Source organism: Nuphar pumila, chromosome 1, assembly GCF_984573655.1.
Source record: "Nuphar pumila chromosome 1, dmNupPumi1.hap1.1, whole genome shotgun sequence".
NCBI classification, from domain to species: domain Eukaryota; kingdom Viridiplantae; phylum Streptophyta; class Magnoliopsida; order Nymphaeales; family Nymphaeaceae; genus Nuphar; species Nuphar pumila.
In genome coordinates, this window is record NC_143249.1 from 118967145 (window position 1) to 118982087 (window position 14943).

Sequence of the window (14943 nt, forward strand, 5' to 3'; positions counted from 1 at the left end):
AATGATACACTTTCCCTTACTCAACACAAATATACGCTGGACATTCTCGGCAGAGCAGGCATGACAGATTGTAAGCCGCTAACAACTCCAAGTGTCATTCATCAGAAATTGAGTTCACAAGAAGGGGATATATATGGAGATCCCACTAAGTATAACAGTTTAGTTGGCATGTTGCAATACCTGACTTTTACTAGACCCGACATAGTATATTCGGTTAATCAGGTATCCCAGTTTATGCATGAACCTCGTGTGTCACATATGGAGGCAGTCAAACGTATACTTCGCTACCTAAAGGGTACAGTGGGTGATGGGCTGGTATACAAAGGCAAGGAAGAATTAGATCCAGGCGGGGGCCATGAGATTGTTACTTATGCTGATGCTGATTGGGCGGGTGATCCAGATGAACGACGATCAGTATCCGGTTACTGCAGCTTCATTGGGCCAAACTTGGTATCCTGGAGCAGTAGACAACAAAAGGCGGTTGCTAGATCGAGCACTGAGGTTGAATACAGATCGATGGCCACTGCCACGGCCGAGGGTACATGAATAAGACATCTTCTGACTGAAATGGGAGAGCCGATTGCTCGGTCACTGTTGCTGTGTGACAATCAAAGTGCCATCAACATGTCATTCAATCCCATCCACCATAGTCGAGCAAAGCACATTGAAATAGATCAACATTTTATTAGGAAAAAGGTTGAAGACAAAGAGATTGAGCCCATGTATGTGTCAACTAAAGAACAAGTTGCTGATATCCTCACTAAAGGGTTAACAAAGGATAGATTTTGGTTTTTGAAGAACAAGTTGTTTATGGTCCAACACCATGCACAACTTGAGGGAGGCTGAAAAGAAGGCATCGTTATCTTCATTGTGTATGTCTGACCCGATCCATTTATGTAATGGATCGGGTCCAGATCCAGTTCATGTATTGTAAATTAACATTTTGTAAAGGGGTATTTTCGTACCCTAGTGTTTTACACTTTATTTTAAATAGAATGAGAGGGCAGTCACGATGGACTGAACCCTCCTTCATCTGGAATCTCTCTCTCCCTCTCTTTAAAAGAAGGCAGTCACGATGGTTTTTAAAAGAAGGAGCGGCTCCTGCCAGCCTTTTTAAAAGAAAGGGGCAGGGGCCGAAGGCCCCTGCCAAGGAAATGAATAGGGTGGGGGAGAGTGCAGGGGCTAAAGGCCCCTGCCGAGCCCTTGCTCGACAGAAAAAGAGACAGGGGCCTCAGACCCCTATCGGTTAAAAGAGGGGCAGGGGCCATTGGCCCCTGCTCGGTTTCAAGGAAAAGAGGGGGAGTGCGGGGGCCAAAGGGGCCCCCCTGCGGCTTATCAGGAGAGGTGGCAGGGGCCAATGGCCCCTGTCGGTCAAGGGAGGGACAGGGGCCATCGGCCCCTGCTGGGTTTCCAAGAGGTGTGGCAGGGGTCGAAGGCCCCTGCTTCCTTTCTTAAGGAAATGGTAGGGGCCATCGGCCCCTACACGAAGGGAAGGGCAGGGGCCATGGCCCCTGCCAGAATATTAAAAAGGGCAGGGGGCTCCGCCCCCTGCCTGCTAAGAAGAGGAAAGCAAGGGGGGCGGAGCCCCCTTGCTTGTCAAAAAGAGGAAGGCAAGGGGGCGGAGCCCCTTGCCTGTCGAGAAAGAGGAAGGCAAGGGGGCGGAGCCCCTTGCCTGTCGAAAAAGAGGAGGGCTCGACAGGGGCTGCCGACCACCTTTCGGCCTTCCGGCGAACCAACGGAAGAAGCGAGGGGGGGGGGTGTTTACCTGGGCTGCCGAGGAGAAAGGAGGTCGCCGGGGAGGGGCTCGCCGGCGAGTGGATGCCGTGAAGGGGAGTGAGGGAACGAGGGGGAGAAGGAGTCGGGGAGAGAGAGGGCAGATACAGGGGGATGAGAGAGAGAGTCGGGGTTGGGGGAGGCTCGTAAGCCCTCCCCTTTCACCCTTTTTAAAGGGAGGGGCGCACACAGGGCCCACCCCCTGTGTCGCCGGAGACCCCCCCCTTCCGTGGGCTGCCAGTCCCCTCGAAAACCCTTTTCGAGGGGCTGTGCACGAGTTGGATCCGGGTAGGGTCTGGACCCGACCCGGGTCTGAAACTTTTTTAAATTTTTTTTACTGGTTTTTACAATAATAGTAGTGTTCGTGCAATTGGTTCTCCCATCTCCGTTAGGATATGTCTTATCCATGTAGCCTTAGTAGTAGCAGCAACCATCGACCTGTATTTAACCTCTGTACATGACCTAGCAATGGCCTTTTGCTTTCTACTACTACACGATATCATGTTCGATCCAATAAAACCACAATAACCAGACACTGATCGTCGTTCATCTGTATCACCTGCCCAATCAGCATCAGCGTAAATAATAATTTCATGTGCACCTTGATTTGATTCGCTTTTCCTGTACACCAACCCATCACCAATCGTCCCCTTTAGATACCGTAGTATCCGCTTAACTGCCTCCATGTGTGGTATATGAGGTTCATGCTTAAATTGGGATACCTAATTAACCGAATACACTATGTTAGGTCTAGTAAAAGCCAGGTATTGCAATATGCCAACTATGCTACGATACCTAGTGGGATCCCCATATAAGTCTCTTTCTTCAGAACTCAGTTTCAGATGGATGATGCTTGGAGTTGCCAATGACTTATAATCTTTCATGCTTGAGTAAGAGTAAGTGCATCACATGTCTTATTAACCTCCACCGCAAGAAAATAGCGCAGATCTCCTAGATCTTTCATTTTGAATCTCTGATTTAATAACTTCTTTACTTCCTCAATATGGTATCTACAGTTTCCTGTGATAATAATGTCATCTACGTATATCAATTGAAGAGTGGTGACATCTCGTTCCTTGTAGATGAATAATGAGTGATCCAGAAGAGACCGAGAGAAACCATGCTTCTGTATCTCCAGTAAAAAACTCTCGAACCAAGACCGAGAAGCTTGCTCCAATCAATAAAGTGCTCTTTTCAACTTGCATACATATTGATTGGCATCTTGTTTTGCATATCCAGTGGGTTGTTCCATATAAACTTCTTCTTTTATGTCCCCATGCAAAAACACATTTTTGACATCTAGCTGGCTTAATGTCCATCCATGTTCAATTGCCAGACTCAATACAATACGAATGGTCCCCATCTTAACAACATGGCTGAAAGTTTCATCAAAGTCTTGTCCTTGTTCTTGTGTAAACCCTTTGGCTACAAGTCTAGCTTTATACCTTTCGATGCTCTCATCTGGTTTATATTTTATCTTTTTCACCCACTTTGACCCGACCACATTTTTATTTAGTGGTCTAGGCACAACTTCTCATGTACTACATTCATATAAGGTTTCCATTTCCTCATTCATCGCTTCAATCCATTTTCTAGAGTTTGCAACTTGATAAAATGTGAGAGGCTCATCCTCTTTATTTACGGACATTAGGAACAGTTGAAAATCCAAAGAATTTTTTTTATAGCTCACCCACCTTTCAAGTGGATGTCGGGTCCGAGTAGATCTTTTAATGTCCAACGTCTGTGGAACAGAGGTAGGAGAACCAATGTCTGTGCAAGGAATAGATGAAGGTTCCTTCTCTCGTCGGGTGTAGACAACACCCTTATACCTCCCTGGTTCCAAATTTTATGTAGCAACCTCCTCTGGTTGAGGTACATCTGCTGATTCCTCACGTCTCTTTCTGACTTCAATCTGTAGGGCAACCATCGTTAATATTGGAGAAGAGTTCTGAATTTAACCATGGATACTACACTTCAACATTGGGACTTGGATTAGCAACATTGAGACTTGGATTAACAAGTTGGTTATCAAAATTCATCTCGTCAAAAACAACATTTATCGATCTTTTGACTCGTTTGTTCAATAGATCATAGCACCTATACCCTTTGTAGTCTTCAGCATATCCCACAAATCTACACTTCAAGGTTTTGTCCTGAAACTTATGTCTCAATGAGCTGTCAATGTGAACATAGCAAATAGATCCAAACATATGCAATTCATGATAATCGGGATGTATACAAAATAGAGAGAAATATGGTGACCTGTTTTCTAAAATGATCATGGGCAACCGATTTATCACATGAACTGTGGAGTGAAAAGCTTTCGTCCAAAGGGTGATAGGGAGATTATTGCCGTGCATCATGCTCGTTGCACTCTCAACAATATGTCGATGCGAGATTACTGTCGTGCATCATGCTCATTGCACTCTCAACAATATGTCGATGCTTCCTCTAAGCAATCTCATTTTGTTGAGGTGTATGTGGGAAGACACTCTTCTCTTGATTCCATTATGTTGAAGGAAATTAACAAAGTCACTAGAAGAGAATTCTCCTCCTCCATCACATTGGAAATTGAGAATGTTTGTAGAGAAATGGTTTTTGACAAAGGAATGAAAATTTTGAAACAACTCAAAAAATACTCCTGATTTGTGTTTCATGAAAAATATCCAAGTATAGCGTGAATAACTATCAATGAAAATAAGGTAATATCTACTATCAGAAACAAAAACAATTGGGGCAGGGCCCCAAACATCTGAACATATGACCTCAAAGGGCCTTGAAGCTCTCTTGTTAATTGAATTGAAAGGCAAAACAAGACTCTTACATAGATGACAACTAGGACACTTTATATCACTTGGTTCTAAACTCAGGCTAGACTTAGGAATGAAATTATTCAAGACAAGTTTTTCAATAAAATGATGACCACAATGACCCAAACGACTATGCCAAAGAGTTGGCTTATTACATTCAGAGACAACAAACACACATTCAGAAGAGACCAATAATGGACACTGGTGAGACTTCAAGGACGAACATGCAGAATGAACAGAGGAGGATGAATCTTCTTAGAAGATGTACATGTTGCCTCATCTCTTTCTCTCTGCGAATGTCTCCTTCGTGCGAAAATCCTTGACATAAACAAAAGAGAGAATAAATTCAACTGAGGCATTAACATCATCAACAAGTTTTGAGACAGATACAATGTTCTTCTGAATATTAGGAGCATTAAGAACATTTGAAAGATTAAAAGGAGACTTAGACATGGGTATAATGACATTTCTAATGTGTGAGATGGAGTGATGAGAGCCATCTTCTGTGACTATGCTATTTTTACCAACATAAGGCGTAAGATTCAAGAGCTTACTCGCATCACCCGGGACGTGGGTCGCTGCTCCAGAGTCGACGTACCAGATGCTTTTATCATTTTGCTTCATATTCAACCCTCCAAGGCTTCTAATAGCAACTCTTTTACTTCTCCTCCATCCCTCTTAGCTTTTGTTTGTGAGGATTTTCCCTTATTTTGAGGATTGTATCAGCAATTTGCTTTAATATGCCCTCTCTTATTGCATAGGAAGCAATTAGGGATATGCTTTTGGCCCTGTATATTTGGCATTGGAAGTAGCCCGCGACCCCCAAAAATATTTATCCTTTGTCCTCCTCTTCCTCGAAAAGAATTTCCTCCTCTTCCTCTACCATAAGTTAGCCCCGTGCTCAGCACATCTTGAGTCCCTCACTGCACATAGGTGTCCTCAGACAACCCTTTCAGGGTCATCTTATACTACAATAGCTTTGCACGAAGATCTTCGAATTTTGGAAGTTCTGGGGGACACAATAAAGACGTTGCCAGAACATGATAATCCGGCCCCAATCCACTCAAGGTCTGCTGTACTTTGTCTTTATCACTGACAAGACATCCCACAATAGCCAGCTGATCTGTGATGCTTTTTATCTTATTCAAGTACTCCATAATGGACATCGAATCTTTCTTCAACATTTGAAATTCTCGCTTGAGAAACACGACCCTCGCCTCAGAGATCTGTGAATATGTCTGAACTAGCTTGTCCCACAGCAAGAACTTCTTGTGAGAGTGTAGAGGTGATGTATGCCACTAATGCTTGATCTCTTTTCACCCAAGCAACATAATCTGGATTTCTGAGAACAACAGTAGTTGACGCCCCTTTATCGTCCTTCTTATCTTGTGAAATGAACTCCTAAGGGATTGAGATCGATCCATCCAGATGACCAGAGAGATCTTGGCTCCTTATAAAAGGAACTATCTGTCTTTTTCAGGTCAAGAAGTTAGAATTATTTAGCTTTTCAGAGACCAATTGACTAAGAAAATTAGAAGAAAGGCCTGACTGTGGAAAAGATGAATCCATTCGAAAGGAGTCTAGGAAGAGAAGACAAAAAGATATTATATTCGGGTGTGATAAAAAAACATTAAGAAAAAATCTGATAAAAAACTGAATCAACGCAGAATTCATTCCAGATTAAGTAAAAATGTGAAACAAAGATATGAATATTTCGAGATAAACGATTTTGTAAATTGAGACAGCACAAGAATTAATTCTAGAGAACAGATTATTCAAATCGACAGTAGAGAAGAGATCAATGTCTTTTCACGTCGAGAAACAAAAAAAAATGAGAATCCTTTTTGGATTAACAAAAGAGGTTTTTGATTAACGAGATAGCCTTTTAGAACCGATCAACCGATTCTAAACTTTTAAAGAGAAGAAAAGAAATCCAATCCTAACGAAGAGGACCAGATTTGAGGAAGAAAAGAGAGATGGGATATTGACGTCGTTACCAGAACGAGAGACAGATGGGATATTGACATCCTTACCAGAACGAGAGACAGATGAGATATTGACATCCTTACCAGAACGAGAATCAGAAAAGAAGGAAGAAGATGCAGAAATCAAGATTTGAAGAAGGACGTATTTTCTTGACATGAAGGCTCAGATCATCTCCTTGGTCATTCCTTTTGGAAAAACAATCTCAGGCCCAGTTTTAACACCGCTCTGATATCATGTTAAAACACGATGACCTCCACGTTCACCTGCACAAGAAGAAAGAAGCACAATATAGGAAGAAAAGGGCTGCAGAATTTCACATCTGAATGTATCAGCATGTTTTTCATAGTATTAGGTTATAAGTATTGAACTAATACAGAATTTTAGGGTACAAAAATACCCTCTAATAAGAAAGAGAAATACAACATTTTACATTTGGATCCTGATCCGATCTGGTACAGAAATCGGATCCGGTACAGAAGTCGGGTCTGGTACTGTGCAGACACGACTTGGGTCCAAGACCCAATAACGACTTCTTTTCAATAAGTACTATCAGACTCTAAGAGTTCAAAGGAATCCATATATTGGTCTGACTGTTTTGAACTTGATCTTTAGTGTTATGTTGAAAAAGTAGAGAAAGCACATCTACTTGTGTCAATACTGCAATTGTTGCAGGCAGTGCCGCTGATTTAATGACTTAGTGGACCTTACTTTATACAAACATTGGTTAATTAATTGATCACTCTACTATTGGAATTTCTTGAAGATTTCTTGAAGATTTCTTGATTCAACAACATTCTAGTGTTGATGTTCACTTGTAGCACACAAATGATTTCATTTTGTTTATGGAAATGTGCAAACTTGCAGATATTTCTAAATGGCTTGGGATGAGATTTTGATTCTGGTTCATTTCCTTATGCTAGTATTATTTGTATAGGGTTGGTTCCTTTCAATGCATCTATGGTACTGTCTGCCACCCATGTGCTCATTTTCTGATGTCTTGTCTGATTTTTGTTATTACATCAGAATATTCGAGATTGTGCAATTCATATGACTCACCAGAACAGGAAGTCCACATACAGGTTATCCAATGTGTCCATTCATAAGGTATGCCTTTACCAGTGTCTTATTTGGAGTGTTTCTCAACTATATTCAAATGAGTTGCATGTGATGTGCACAAGGAGCTATTTCAATAACACATCTTTTAACCTTAAGAGCTTATGTGCATTTACAAACTGGTGCAGGGGCAAACTACATGACAAAATATGGATGGTCAATGGAGCAAATAAATGAAAACGATCTACATCCTAATATAGACACTGATATTAATTTATGAATGCTGTTGAGAGGATACTGAACATGAGTAGAGATGTAAGATTCCATGAAGAAATATGACTTTTAGATCAGATATTTAAGGCAACAAAATAGTGGACAAATCTTAGCCTTTAGGCTAGTCCAATCATACAAAAATGTCTCACCTTGTCAATGTGAATGTCACAAATGTGACAAGGCATTCAATATGCACTGCAAGGAGGCCAGCATTCTCTTAAAAGACTATCTAAAAGGCAAAGTCACGATAATTATTAAGCATTGAAAAAAGGTTTCACAATGTCTTTCATTGATCACTTTTAGATATAACAATAAACACAAAAATTAAATAATGGATGTTTTTCTCATAAATCTTCTTTCTTGTTTTCACTAATCACAATAAGTTAAGAAGAAAATTCATTTTTTCTTTTTATATTATGAAATATGTAAATAGGAATGTAATAAGGCCTTAATTATTTAAAAAGGTCCCATAAAAAACATAAAAGGATCTGAAAGAAATTATCTCAACCAATATAATGTAACCCTGAAACTAATTTCAAGGGTGATTAAGTGGTGTATCGTGCATATCATACTATACACCTTGATACAAGGTCTGTCATACGAGATGGTACATTGGAAAACTTATATTTGCCTATACCCATTTTTTTTATTTTGTAAGATGTCCAACCACTTCTATCCATACCTCTTTCACTTATAACTGTTGTTCTTGACCCCGTAAATCCATCCTGGGTGAGGATTTGGGAGTAGTGGATGATTTCATGCAAGAAGGGCATTAATTTTCAATGATTGAAGAAAGGTGAAGTTCACTACTTTCAAACATTTTTGGAGGCTCAGAGATAAAAAATCCTATTTTTTAGTTATGTAAGATTTTGTAGTGAGATGACCTCGAATGATTGGACATGGCAATGTGGAACCCACATCAAGAGATCTGGCAAAGTAAAATACAGTGCACCTTTTTGTAACAGGACCATTCCTGTAGCAGTATTTTAGTTAAAACCCTATTTTTCCATGACAAGCCAAAATATTGTCCCTTGCCAATCTCTATGAGCGAAACTGGAGTGCCTTTGAGCAAATATGCACAAAGAAAATAAATCACTTGGAGCACGAAAGACTGGATGACCTAATATTTGTTCAATAAAGTTTGCATTTGAGAGAAAAGTATTATAACATTTATATGACATATTTATAAGCATATTTACGATATAAAGAATATAACAAATAGGACTTGTATTATTAACTATAAAAGCTGCCAATACGAATGTGATGCCCCGAAATTTAAAACCCAAATTTTTGAAAAATTTTCTTTTTAAATACTGGCAACGAAAAATGATTTAATATTGAGTCCGGTTTTGAAAATTTTGAGCGAGCCACGAGGGTGAAATAAGATAAAGCTATTATTAGAGTGAAAACCAAAATATTATTTACATCATTTTTGACAAAATGTACAAATAGTTCAAAACTTGGAAATACAAAATATTATGAACAGAAGTCCCAAGCTGGTCCCTGGATCCTTCGGAGAGTACTAGTTCCTCGATGTCGCTCTTGCCCCGCTGCATGCACTGACCTGTACTTAAACAAAAAACCCGTTAAAGGGACAGACTTCTGACAGTTTGATTAGTCTTTACCAATTCCACTAATTCAGAATATTAGACATTCAGTCTATTCAGATAAAACATTTTTACTGATAAGGTAAAATATAGAACAAAATTGTCTGCATAATTAGGTCATATTTTCATTTTAAACTGTGATTAAAAAGGACTTTTTTGATAATTAACCATCCACCATGGTAAGTAGGGGAAGACCATCGCAAACAGCCGAGACATTCTAAGGGTGTATTATTCTCAAATGTTTTAATCTTGGGTACCTGACTGTAGCGGACCCAAAGCGGGTGGTCCATGACTGGCAAAATCACTGCTAAGGCCGAACAAAAAATAAGATGCATCCTAGACTACTGCATAGTTGGGGATCTATCACCTAGGACACATGGATAGCCCTGACTTTCGTAGACCTACGATTAAGTGGAGACCACTGAGACGCTTCACTCCAAAAAATCAGAACAGAATCACTCGAGATTGTACCATCTACCTTCTCCAAGGTAGAGATTAGAATAAAATGGGTCTCAAGGGTTATCTTTATTACCAGGATTATTTTAAGTGCCTTACACTTTGTAGGTCAAAATGGGGGTTCAGTAATCCAAGAACCCGTTTTTCGGGTAATAATTGAAGTCATGTATGTGTACCCGACCCAATCAGTACTTGCTCTGCATTTACGAGCATTTTGCCAATGTGGTGGATCAATATCTTAGGTATTGTGTGTAGGCATGTTTTATTTATCAGATAGTGCTTTGTTTTACACTTTGGGAGTTAATTTATTTCAAGCTCATACACGAGCTAATCTCAGAACTAAAGTATGCCCTACACACTAATGTGTATTGGAAAAGTCTCTAGGATCTTGGCCTATTTTGGGCCGCAACTATTTTCTTTTCCTTTTTATTTGGAGTGGACTATTCCATTGTCAGTTTTTTAAAACTAGAACTCTATTTTTGAGCTAAGCGGAGATGCACTTTGTTCTATACATGCATTCAATATTTTATCTTCGCAAAGCGAAATATAAGCAAAAAATATTATTTTATTCAAAATATATGCATGCATCTTTATAATGTTTTATTCAGAGTATGATGCGTACCAAAAACTATTATTTTATTATTTTATTCAAGATATAATCCTGTTCCTCAAGGTATGGTACGTACAAAAACTATTATTTTATTTGAAGTATGATTATTTTATTTTAAGTAGGATACATATCAAAACTTATTATTTTATTTGAAACATATTTGTTTTATTCGAAGTAAGACACATATCGAATTACTTTATTCGAAATGCAATGTGTGTATATATATATTATATTCATGACACAAAATGAATATGTTATGCATAATGTATGCATAATGTAAGCGAACATGTATGCTTTCAAAATATATTAAATATTTAGAATCCACACACATTTGGATAGAGCTTACCTTGTAAATAATGTTGGTAAGAGACGGAAAAATTCCCAAAAGTCCCGAGGGGATTTTTTCTCCAATATAATTTTTTGACGTGTGAAGATGAATCAGATTGCGTTTTGTGTTTGGTAAAAAAAAATGAGCCGGGTTCGGTGAGTTTGGTTTGGACTGGGTGCAACTCACTCTATAAGGTGCATGTGTAGGGAATGAGGGTGAGACCGGGTGAGCAAAAGGGAAGGTATTGGTGAAGGTGGCTGGGCAGCCACCAAATATGGTGGTGATAGAGGGGAGAGAGGCTAAATGGAAGAGGGAGGAAGTAGAGAAGTGAGAAGCGTAAGAGAGAGTGGGAGAGGGAGGAAATGAGGATGAGAGAAGTGGGTTGAAGGAGGGAGGGACTGGTCCTATTTATAGGACAATGGGTCAGGTTATGGGCTGGCCATATACAAGTGTTGAACAAGTTATACTTTGGCAATACCATAGGACCTAAAACAATGGGCACCCTATGGTCTTATAAAAATGGGTTTATGGAGATCCAACCCTAGGTCCAACTGGCCTAACCAGTTTAATTGGCTGAACTAGTTGGTCAGCTACTTCGTTACACTAACTAAGTGAGCAGTTAGTTAGCCTAACTAAGCTTAGTTAGGCTTAAGTTATATATATAGTGTATATATATTAATGTACATTAATGCCCCCGCCTTAATTCACAAAACCTGGTTAAATGACTCAGTCAACTAGGGAATGGATGAAAAATAACCCTATTGGTCATAAATGTCCGTGCAATATTTATAAAATGACCATTTTACCCTTGGCACTTGCCGAGCATGTTTCAAATGCATTTTAACTCCGATTTCGATGAAATCAAAACCGTTCTTCTTAGTTTTTCAATACGAATGCAACTAAGTGTTAAAAAGTCATAAAATCGACCTTCAAAATTACAATTTTTCCCTTGAGGTTGTCAAGCAAGTTTTGAGAGCTTACGAGCTCCAATTTCGACGAAATCACTTGCGTTCTTTTCAGAATTTCAATGTGGTCGCAACTGTGTATTCAAAAATCATAACATAGGTTGTCAAAAATATTCATTACCATAAATATTTATATTCAAACAAAAAAATCTCTGAAAAAATGTTGGGTATTACAATGAAGGCATAAAAAACAATTTGCTCTCGTTAATTAGGAAATTTTTCTGTACTTAATAAAAAAGCCTAGTGTGTTGATTGAAAAAGATGTGCAGTTGATGAATTTAGAAGGAAATACAAAGGTTGACAATGAGGAGGAGCATTTGTTGCAGATGAGATTGATGAGGAGGGATATGAAGTAGAAGAAGAAGGAGAAGATGATATTTGACATTTATATTTTATTTTGTTTGGAAATGTGGATTGTAAAACATTGTATTAAAGATTTCAATTGTGTATGTGCTTATGTAACTTACATTACATATATATTATGTACGTGTGTATGTATGTATATATACATGCATATATTTGTGTATGTATTCATGTAAGTATATATGCCTGTATATATATATATCTGTATGTATTAGTTTGTTTTATTTGTTTGATATTCAGAGTATTGGGTAATTTGCATTTTTTATTAGTCATGAATGTCATTACTGACTTATTTTCTAGATTTTTCGGCATTCAAAGTTTTATATGGTTGATATTTTGACTTTATTTTGTGCTTACCAATATCAATTTTTGCATTGTGCAATATTGGATTTTTTCTTTTTTATGAAATTTTCAATTACAAATTTGCGTCACTGAACCCTGGTTTGCATGTAAGTTTGTTCTTTGGTGCCTTGCACTTATGTGAGCCAATAATTGTATTCATGGGTGTGAAATTGAGTAATGGAAAAATCTAGGTGTTGTTTTTTTAAATGGCTCCAAATAAAAATATGTAAGTTGGCTACTGTCAGTAGACAAATTGCATAATAAATTACAGAAATTGCTAAAATTGATAAAAGAGGTAAATATGTTATTGTCCTGTGAACTGCAGTAATTTATAAAACCCAAAAACATTTCCAGTATATGAAACAAATTTATGGGTTAATCTTAATTTCTAAACCTGTAGCAGGAAGTAGGCTTGTGGATTCAGTTTACCAGTGATCTGTTTTATGGGGCGGCAGAATTTGCCTGATTTGCACATAGCATGCATCTGAATTTGTTTCTTCCTTTCTTGTTATAGTGTTAATGCATGTTGTTCTTTTTACTATCCGTTTCCTTTTTTCCCGGTAGTGTTATATGTATGTTCCCTGTGTTCAGGTTGCTCTCTCAAAAGATCTGTGCCATTTGGTATTGCTATGCTTTGGGGAATTGGTTGCTGAAGACACTTTAAAAGATGAAGCCTTCTACTTGCATAAATGTGATACTCCTCCTGGGTTGCATTATTTACAAGTTAATACATCTATATTTCATAACAGGTGAGCAACCACAAAGTGTCTTATGAGTCTAGTTTTTCTGTTTGAACATGGAAAGGGCTCATGATAAGTTGCATGACCTTATAAGATCTTTAATAAAAAATCTTGTGCATTTGATTGTGATCTTTGCAACATGGGTACTTCTACAAGCTCCAATACTGATGTCGTGCTCGTACTGGCACTGGGTATTCTTGGCTACCAGTTATCTAGGTTTCAAACTTGACTTATGATACATGTCAATGCATAGCTTATGCTTGATATCAACAGTGTCTACTTTTAACTATATATTTGTGATCATTATTTCTTAGCTAACTACATAGTTTTAACATGCTTTAGAGTTTAGACTTTTAGGTAGTTGAATATAACTTCATATATAGTGCATCTTGCAAAATATTACATAATTTCAAATTTTTGCATGCGTGTGTGTATAGTGAATGCATAGCTGCTTGATGATTAGGTGCTTGAGCACCTATGTCACAGGGACTCGGCCAACTGGATGCCGCACCCGTGTCGATGCGACGAGATGCGAGTGCGGCAGCCGGTGCAGTCAACCTGACCTTGGGTGCGGTCAACGCACCCAGGGTCATTTATGTCCAACTTGTGGACTTTATATATATATATATATATATATATATATATATATATATATATATATATCTGTGTGTGTGTGTGGTATTTTTGCCACACCCCCGCACCCAAGTTTTTTCAAAGTGCCACACCCCCGCACTCACACCTGCACCCATGTGACATAGTTGAGCACCTACTTAATCGAGTTGACCGTCCATCACGCGCAAAAGACAGTCAACGTACAAAAAACGGGAAAAAATGCGTTTTGGCACAAAAATAGGTTAAAATATCCTTTAGTGGTGATTTTGAAGTGCTGTTAAAGGTCCCTAAAGGGTCTTTTTTGCTCATTTTTGCGTCAAAAGACGTCTTTTTAGCATTTTTTTTGCTGACCGTCCATCAAGCGCACGATGGATGGTCAACGCGATTAAGCATGGGTTCAACACCTATGCATTAACACCTACTGATGCAGAGCATCTAGAGACAGAAGCGGATTTGGATCCCAATCCAAATATCCAGACCCGTTCCGGACATCGTTACCCAAGGCGATCCACACGCTTGCAGGACATTCGTGGTCCTAGTGGATCTCCCAGTTAGTTGATGCTCATCGTGATCCTTTTATTGCTTTGATTCCATTACGGAATCATATTTTTGGATTTTACTTTATCAATAGTTATTTCATGTAATTTTTTTTTATTTTTTTTAGGAGACGGATTCTACGGATCCGGATAGTTCTGGTACCCTGTAGGATCTTTTTGTGGTACTAGAGGGTGTATGGGGTCCAAGGGTAGTTTTTATTTTTTGGCAAATTCGCTTCTCTCTTGGTGTTGGTGCAGGATCCAATTCACAGCCTATTTGGATCCGGATCTTGATCCGTCTTCATGAAGGGGGTCCTAGGTGGCACCACTTTAGTGTGGTCCATCTTGGACCTCATTTGAATTCATGTTGACCAGCTCAAAGTCAAAAATGGACTGTTGGTGGAGTTATTAGCATTTGACAAAATCTAGGCTTGCACACTCGTTTTTGGTGCAAAGCTTGGGAAGGCCAAGGTCTCTCTATTGTGGCTC

General features: G+C 38.9%; 1 protein-coding gene across 1 annotated transcript in view; it reads left to right on the forward strand.

The window, feature by feature from the left end:
- The window catches only part of APC4 (Transducin/WD40 repeat-like superfamily protein), a 163280-nt gene that overhangs the window by 34769 nt on the left and 113568 nt on the right, over nucleotides 1–14943 (forward strand). Inside the window, exons 6-7 of the mRNA XM_090013365.1 lie at nucleotides 7593–7673; nucleotides 13158–13315. Coding sequence (XP_089869491.1) covers nucleotides 7593–7673; nucleotides 13158–13315 — 239 coding nt within the window. The remainder of the gene's footprint in view (nucleotides 1–7592; nucleotides 7674–13157; nucleotides 13316–14943) is intronic.